Source organism: Nicotiana attenuata, chromosome 5, assembly GCF_001879085.1.
Source record: "Nicotiana attenuata strain UT chromosome 5, NIATTr2, whole genome shotgun sequence".
Classification (NCBI taxonomy): domain Eukaryota; kingdom Viridiplantae; phylum Streptophyta; class Magnoliopsida; order Solanales; family Solanaceae; genus Nicotiana; species Nicotiana attenuata.
This window is the reverse complement of record NC_031993.1, coordinates 55,226,141-55,234,543: the sequence shown is the minus strand read 5'-3', so window position 1 is coordinate 55,234,543 and position 8,403 is coordinate 55,226,141. Positions and strand designations below refer to the sequence as shown.

Here is an 8,403-nt window from a genome sequence, read left to right as displayed (position 1 = left end):
TTATATACTTGGAACTTTTATTTTATTGGTGAAGATTTTATAATACTCATTTCCCTTTTCCTTCCTCTATATTAAATAAAATGTTTTTTTGAAAGTGGCAATTATGTAGTATTCGTCAAAGTGAGGACCACAAACTGAAGCAGAAGTTAGTTAGGAGGACCCTCAGTGCAAACCCCGCAAAAGGGGAAATGCCCAATGGCAGCAACGTGTGCCAACACGTTCGGCAACGTACCCATATAGCATTGTATTTATACCACTTTACACAAGCAGTCCACAAACTGAAACTCATGCTCTTCCTTCCAAATTTTTCAGTGCTACTACAACTTGTCACCTTAAATTGTCCTCTCTACCTCTATAGATCCCCCAACTCTCGCTTTCTCTCTAAGCTTTTATACCGACTTTGACCTCCACCGCCCATGGCTGCCGGATCTGCTAGCTCCCAAACCATTTGTTTCAACCACAACCCAATTCTTGCCCCAAAACCAACCACAACAAGCCCACCAGTTTTGTTCTTCTCTCCATTAACTCGCAACTTTGGCGGAACTAATTATCTGCGGTGTCGAAGAAAGCCAAAGTTGACGGTTTGTTTTGTGCTGGAGAATGAGAATTTGAATGCCCAAAGTGAGATTATTGAAGCAAAGGAGATAGAAGTAAAAATTGAGGAGCAGAGATCAGCTGCGAGGCTGGCGGAAAAATTGGCTAGGAAAAGATCGGAGAGGTTTACTTATCTTGTGGCAGCTGTGATATCTAGTTTAGGGATTACTTCTATAGCAGTTTTGGCGGTTTATTACAGATTCTCTTGGCAAATGGAGGTACCAATTAATCACTCTCTTCTTCTTCTCCAGCTTAATCCTTTAGCTCTTTGTTGGTTGCATTAACCTTTTTCTCAAAATTTTATGATAATAGGGTGGAGAAGTGTCTTTCTCTGAAATGTTTGGTACTTTCGCTCTTTCGTTTGGCGCTGCTGTAAGTTCCACTTTCTCATAATCTATACCTCATAATCAGCGGCAAAATTAACATAGAGAGAGTTGCTGATTGCTGAAATTGAATATTGTGGTAAATTCAGGTAGGAATGGAGTTTTGGGCGATATGGGCACATAAAGCGTTGTGGCATGATTCTTTATGGCACATGCACGAGGTTTGCAAATTTCCACTAAATTATTAGACACTAATTATTTTGATTATTGTTCTTGATTTGTTTGCTAGGAAAATCAAGATTCTTGTCATTTTTTCCCCGGCAACCAAATATTGGCTACGTGATGTTTTAAATAATACAGTATTTAATTTGCAGTCACACCATAAACCAAGAGAAGGAGCATTCGAGCTGAACGATGTTTTTGCCATAACAAACGCTATTCCAGCCATTGCTCTTCTTGCCTACGGCTTCTTCAATAAAGGCCTCATACCTGGACTCTATTTCGGCGCGGTATGTTCTCACTAATTAATTCTTGATTAAGAGAGACTAATTAGGTGTAAAGTAGTCAAAAAAATTTAGTGAAATGTTAAAAAAAAGAAAAGTGCTCTTATAAATGCAGGGACTGGGGATCACAGTATTCGGGATGGCTTACATGTTCGTTCACGATGGATTAGTTCACAAGAGATTCCCCGTGGGGCCCATCGCTAATGTACCTTATTTTCGGAGGATAGCTGCAGCTCATCAGGTAAAAGTTCTTTAATTCTTAATCTTAAATTAATCACGTTTAGCGCCGTCGTTTCATTAGATTAATATTAAATTAACTGGTCAGTTATTTTTTTTAGAGTATATCTTAACGGATTCTAACGACTGATATCTTCTTTGATTTTGATGTCTGGGATTTCAGCTTCATCACTCGGAGAAATTTGATGGTGTCCCATATGGCTTGTTCCTAGGACCTAAGGTGCCTACTCTCTTTTCGTCTCTCTTAACTTCCCTTCAAAAGAATATTAGTCTATAGTGTTAATAAATATTTCTTATTCTTCTTTTTTATTCGTTTAGACATTTATAACATAATTCGGAATTAAATGGTTAAAAGAGGCTTACTGTAGATTGATTGGTTATTGATGCAGGAATTGGAAGAAGTAGAAGGAGTTGAAGAGTTGGAAAAGGAAGTCAACCGAAGGATTAAAAATTCCAAGGGATTATGATCAATATATGCTCCGACTAGTGTAGCTCTAGTAATGAAAGGGACCTGTATTTAGCCTCTCATTAATGTAAAAAGATAGAGATATAATAAAACAAGCTTGATATGAAACTTCCTTGTCTTTATTTCTTTTATTCCTTCTTTCCCAAAGGACGAGCCAAAATAGAAAGTCCATTGCACTTTTGTGGCAAACCAAAAGAATGATAATTCAAAAAATTATAAAAATTGATTACACCAAGGATATAAATAACTTCAATTCATTTAAAAAAATATAAATTAGGCTTATTGTGTTGGTGGCAGTGGCACTTCCATTTTTTAGCCTGCCTCATTCGTTGTCTTTTGTGATTTGCGGGTGGGATTGTGAGGGTGTTGGGTTGATCGGTATATGTATCAGCATCTGATTGATCATGGTACTAAAACATTGGTTTAACCTGTTTATTATATAAATACATGGGAAGAAAATATTAAAATGGTAATAACAGTAATAAAATATGTTTTAACATAAAAGCATTGCGTCACTATTTAGATTTGATTACTGAAGCGAATTTAAAATTTATAAATTGTACAAAGTTTATACAATGAGATTATTCTACAGATTTTATATATACAAAATTTGTACTGATAATAATTACGTAAAAATAGTTAATGGCGGTAAAGTACAATTGTAGAGAAAGAGACGGTCATTGATGCTTAGCTCCAACTTTCAACATATTCATTCTGAATAGACGCACTGTTTGGCCTTCGGAACTTTCTAAGGTGTCAATTCGTGCGTGGGGTTAAAAAGAAAATATTTAGATCGTCTAAAACCAAACCATTCTCATCTTTCACTTTTCTTTATTTCTCTGTAGTGGTTTCATTTTTTTTTTTTTACAGAAACTGAAATGTTTCTACAAACTATGGGATCCAGGTGAATAATATTATCAGACCAGATTATATATTAAAGTAAAACGATTAAACTATTAAATAACTAGAGTTCAAGGGTCTTTCTCTTTCCCTTCAGTGACACTTCCCTCTCCATCCTGCTTGGCAATTGCAACCAACCCCCCTCCTTTTGGCAGGCAACTAAAGACTTTTTTTGGTACCCGCCGCAACAGCAATCAGTCTTCTCAATACTCAAGAACTTGTACTTAAAAACATTGCACTCTTTCTCATTGTATTGCTGGATAGCAAGGTTAGCCAGTTCCATCATTATCTCACCATACTTAGTATGGGACTTAGTATAGGACTTATCTAATGGCAGCACATCAGCCAGCATAGAACAGCCAGGATAGATATCAAGGTCAAAACCATTGGTTTGTGCAGCTTGGTGGTGATAATGACGCCAAATATGGTAAAAATCAGGGCGATGCTCAGGCAAAGCGTCATCAGGCAAAAGCTCGTCGTCGCTATCGTTGGCATACTTTTCATAAGAGTAATTGGCTGGTGGTTTAAACCCCCTGAGGTATCCACCTCCTTCTGCAACTTTTTGCTCAATCTCCGCCGCTGTCAGTGTCGACGTTCCTCCTTCTGCAATTCTACGCCTCATCTCCTCGGTTAACACCGTCACCCTTCTGATTCCTCCTCCACCTTCTGATTCCCCCATTTTTCAAATAAATTTCGACGCCTCCGCCCAGAATTTGTATCTGTAGTGGTTTCATGCGTTATGTTACGCGGCGCCTTCCTGAGATTCCTTGGAAGGGCGGCGTAAGGCTAGGCAACTGATGTCAGTGCAGTTGCTGTCCGCCAACTGAGGTCCCCTCCGTACGCTAGACGAGATTGTCAGTGCCGTACGGGAAAACCAATGCCAAGAGCAATTGAGAGAACAGAAGTGAGAATTCAGAATGAAAGAAAGCTTGATTGCATTAATGAAAGCTATTACAGAAAAGCAACGCGGTGTCGAGGGGGAGAGACACCAGTACAGAGAATTGCTTGCTTGCTAGAAAGTTTTGATTGCTTGATCCCCCCTAATAGTACTTAAAAAAAATAATCCAAAGCTACAAGACTAGACTTGACTAAGCTAGAGAAACATAATGGAAGTACATGAAATAAAACTACTCTATATTTACAATGAAAATGACTTAGTTTTCTATAAGGAAGCAGCAGGTCCGTTGTCAGTAGCAGTGTCTTTGGCATCACGGTTTGTGCGCGCGGCGTTGTCTGCGCACGCAACGCTGTTGGCTTCTGCCTGCGGCTTGGCGCTCGCGAGGGATATCGGTGGGGCGACAGAGGCACCTGCGCGCTTGTCACTTGGCGCGGCCAAGACCACGGGGCCGTCCGTGGCGCTAGGCATTGGGAGGTTTGCTAGGACGCCATGGGGCGCACCCAAGGGGTCATGGGGCATGGCTGGAAAGCCGCCCATGACAGAAAGCGTGGACCATCTTGGTGAGAAATGCAAGGGAAGCTACAATATTAGCTCATCCATATTCCATACCACCGAAAACAACTTGTATTGCGTACATAGAGCGGCAGTTGCGGGGCTAAAACACGTTCCCATCATTCTAGAATGGCAACTTTATCGGTAACATTAATGAAGATGGTAATCTTGGATCACAAAAAATTTATGCACATCTAATGTTTGAACAATATTGTTTAACCCAAAAAATAATTTTCAAGGTCAAAGCAATAATTTTATATGACGGGCCACAAGCAACCGATTCAATCCGAAAGATATAAAATTTCGTTAATACAACGTGATAGAGAAGTGGGAAATAAATTCAATGACAGATAATATAATAAAAATAAAGCAGAGAAGAAGGAATTCTTATTGAATGATCCTTGATAGGATAATGAGCCGAACAGAGCTTGAAGGGCCGAACATTGGCTAACTTGAGAGCAATATGCTATAAATTACAATGTATAGAATTGTAGAGAAGAGAATTAGATCCCCCTCATGGTGGTAAAAATATGTCTATTTATAGGACTAAATCTAAGTAACCATTCTCCTTGAATTATGTCTCCATTATGAGTATTTACTCAATTCATCCATTACTTTTGGAAGACTTGTAACAGCTGTGTAAATGCTGGAATTTCGTAACAGATGAGTTAATTTCGTAACTGATGAGTTAATTCCATAACTGATGAGTTAATTTCGTAACTGATGAGTCAATCTGTGCCTGTTGAGTCAATCCCGTGCCTGTTGAGTCAATCTCGTGCCTGTTGAGTCAATCTCGTGCTTGTTGAGTCAATCCCGTGCCTGTTGAGTCAATCTTGTAATTGATTGCCTTGTTCTGACCGTTACACTCATTTATTGCATTTATTAATAATTGATTTGTAACTGCTGGTGTAATGATGGTAAATTCCATATAATCCGGGATTAATTGATTCCTTCCTCATTTGTAATTATGAGATATTCTCTCGCACCTGATCTGGGCTATTTCATGGTGATCAGTTCCGAGGCTAACAGGCACGGTATGTTCGGTCCCGAGGGTATTTCACATATCATCTTTACATGTCATTCTTCATTTTTCTCCAAACTTTGCTGACACGCGTCGCCATTTAATAGACCCACATGGCGAGTCTAATTTTCACCAATACAGATAGTCCCCCCACTTTCTGGTTACTTACTATGATGTGACCGGGAAGTGGAAGATTTTATCCTTTTCATCCTTGCCTCTGCCTCATTAAAAACCTTGCCGGAAAAACCCAATAGGGACAAATACCGGACGAAGGAAAAAGAGTGCAGAACTTAGAGATTCAAATGATAACTCCATCGCTTATGTTCGTTTCGTCAATAATCGGTTGGTTTACCCATGTCTTGTTTCGGGGTTTGAAGACAAATCTTTGCCTTATGTTTGCAAAGTTTGATATATATATTTCGGCTTTATTTTCTGCCTATTTTAATGTTTGGGTTTTTGTTTTACCCTTCAACTTTGCATTAAAAATATTTTAATGCTCCGTGACTTTTTTGAATAAGCACGAATTATAAAAGAGGGCCCTTTTATGAACGACACTTAATGAAGAAGACGTCTCAACTTCATAATGGTGTAAATAAACAAAAGAGAGATAGGAATTTTCACATGTTTTTCTTTAACAATGTTTTGGAGAAAGTTTTTACATTGAACTTTCATAACATTTCACATGTGTTTGTGTATCGTGTATAACTCATTTTGCAACTGTTTTTTCTTTTAACAGATTCGATATAAGCTTGCAGTCGTAACTGTTTTTCTTTTGCAACAGTTTTTTTTGAATTAGTACAAGGGGATAACTATTTTTTTTTACAACAGTTTTAAACATAAGGTGTATGAATTTTTACCCATAACTATTTTTATTGATAACAGTTTTCAAATGAATACAAGGGTAATGCTTTTTCATCCGTAACTGTTTTCAGTTACAATAGTTTTTGAGTAAGTACAAAGATGTGCATTTGTACCCGTAACTAATATTCTGCCTTTAACCTTTTTTGAAACATTCGTTTATATTTATGAATATGTTTTCAAAGGTTTTCGAGTCAGGCTTGTGCTTTTGGCTCGTGACTTTACTCTTAACTTTCGATTTGTTGGGTAGACCTTAGGGTTGACTTGAATTTTGATTTTTCTAGTCTTCTTTGCCTTCCATATATATAATCCCCCATGTGTTAGAGCTTTGAAGTATGAAATCTCGAGCATTTGATTATTCCTTCCATGTGGTCCATTTCCTGAAAAGGAAAAACATACAGGACTCGGAGGTATATATTTAGATGATGACTGCTTAACCCCTTTTTGTTTTATCAAAAGGATTGTAACCTAGACCGGGAATAATACAGTGTTCCTCGTATCTTTCAGGTCTAATATCATCATTTGGTTTTTTAGAGAATTTATCCGAGTACAAGTTTTTCTTGGCACTTTAGAAAATTATTTGAGTGCTCATACTTAGTCTTTTAAAATATATATTTGGATGCATCGTTACTTGTGCGATGTCTAAAGTTGCACCTTTGGGTGTCTTACTTTTAAATAAAAGAGAGCTCTTTTATATACTTTAGACGCTATGAATAGGACGTCTCCTTTTCATTCGGGCGTAAAATAGGATCGATTGATCCGAGTAGACTTTTAGTCTGAGGGATTATTAATCCCGGTAGGATTTACAAGAGTATTGACCCCATTAAGATTTACGGGAGTATTGATCCCGGTAAGACATTGAGTTTGAGGGAGTATTGATCCCAAATAAATATATATCTTAGTAGATTTGTCCTGAAGAGACATTTAATCTGATTGGATTTTGAATCTAAATTGGAGTATATGAACATACTTCCAAGTAGAGAGGGACACATGTCCGAAATAATATTTGAGATTTACGGGATAATCGATCCGAGTCATAATACAATTAGCCATTAAGAAAGGCTTATATATTTAGCTTGAATGGTCGTTGTTGGACCGAATATAAGTTGCATGTTTGTTCAAAGTGAACTTTATTCTGGTGGCATGTTTGCATACCTTTATTTTGACTTAGATGTAAAACTCTCATTTTTTATCGTGGGATTCTTGACTCTGACATGGAGTTCTCGATCCTTTTTGTGTACGTGTAGTATACGTATTTTTGAAGAACTCATTCAACATTGTTTGAAGTGTTTATGCTTGATATGAGTAATACATCTAACTGAGTTGAGCTCGTAATTAATGTCAGAATACTCTTAGGAATTCTATCTCCCAAGGCAATCAATTGCTTGTATCACTTCTTATAATATCAGGTCAAATTGACTAATCTTCAAGTATAAGTAATCTTCCTAGTGTTTGAGTTTTGAGGTATGAGAACTCAAACACTGGAATCATAATTTGATAGTCTGCAGTTTAATAGTCCCCAGTAGGATAGTTAGTTTCGATATTCATGGACTTTCAAATGGTCCAGTTCCAACATAGGGACGGTACTGAAGCTCTTTTTATCAAATATTGTGTACTCTGGTCGGGAACTACGGATGTTCCAAAATATTGTCGAGGATCATTCCATATCTTGATTTGAGCTATTCATACTGACTTTGATGAGTTTTGATTTAAAGCCTTATTACCGGAGTAATTTTCACTGCTTTCCCATCATATATTTTGTTTGTTTGGCTCATGTGGCATTTCATCTTTTGGAGCCTTGAATATTCTCAAATATAATTCTCCTTCAACAAGGCAGGCAGTACGGGATGAGACGCACTCAGAGTTATCGAGAGCATGCTTGTCTTTGGGTAAAGTCCCATTCTGCAAGTAATAAATGAATTTATTATGCCAATTCAAATTAAATTAGTCAGGTTTACCTCATTTTCATTCTAATTGATGATAGATCAGGGATTGCCTAAATAAGAGATGGATCAATCCCGAGATTGTTTGATCCGGAAAAGATATTTCTC

The 8,403-nt window shown here is 37.5% G+C and overlaps 1 protein-coding gene across 1 annotated transcript; it reads left to right on the top strand.

The window, feature by feature from the left end:
• LOC109226400 (beta-carotene hydroxylase 2, chloroplastic-like) lies at positions 308-2,172 on the top strand. Its single transcript, XM_019391175.1, has 7 exons — positions 308-812; positions 907-966; positions 1,067-1,138; positions 1,292-1,426; positions 1,536-1,661; positions 1,821-1,877; positions 2,047-2,172. Exons 1-7 carry the CDS (start codon positions 417-419, stop codon positions 2,122-2,124), a joined length of 924 nt encoding a protein of 307 aa, XP_019246720.1. The 5' UTR covers positions 308-416; the 3' UTR covers positions 2,125-2,172.

What these genes read in the sequence shown, in the direction of transcription:
- LOC109226400 (XM_019391175.1), top strand. Translation starts at nt 417, where the DNA reads ATGGCTGCCGGATCTGCTAGCTCCCAAACCATTTGTTTCAACCACAAC. An exon ending in CTCTTTCGTTTGGCGCTGCT is followed by an intron (nt 967 to 1,066) that starts GTAAGTTCCACT and finishes TGGTAAATTCAG; the next exon opens with GTAGGAATGGAGTTTTGGGC. An exon ending in GCTTGTTCCTAGGACCTAAG is followed by an intron (nt 1,878 to 2,046) that starts GTGCCTACTCTC and finishes TTATTGATGCAG; the next exon opens with GAATTGGAAGAAGTAGAAGG.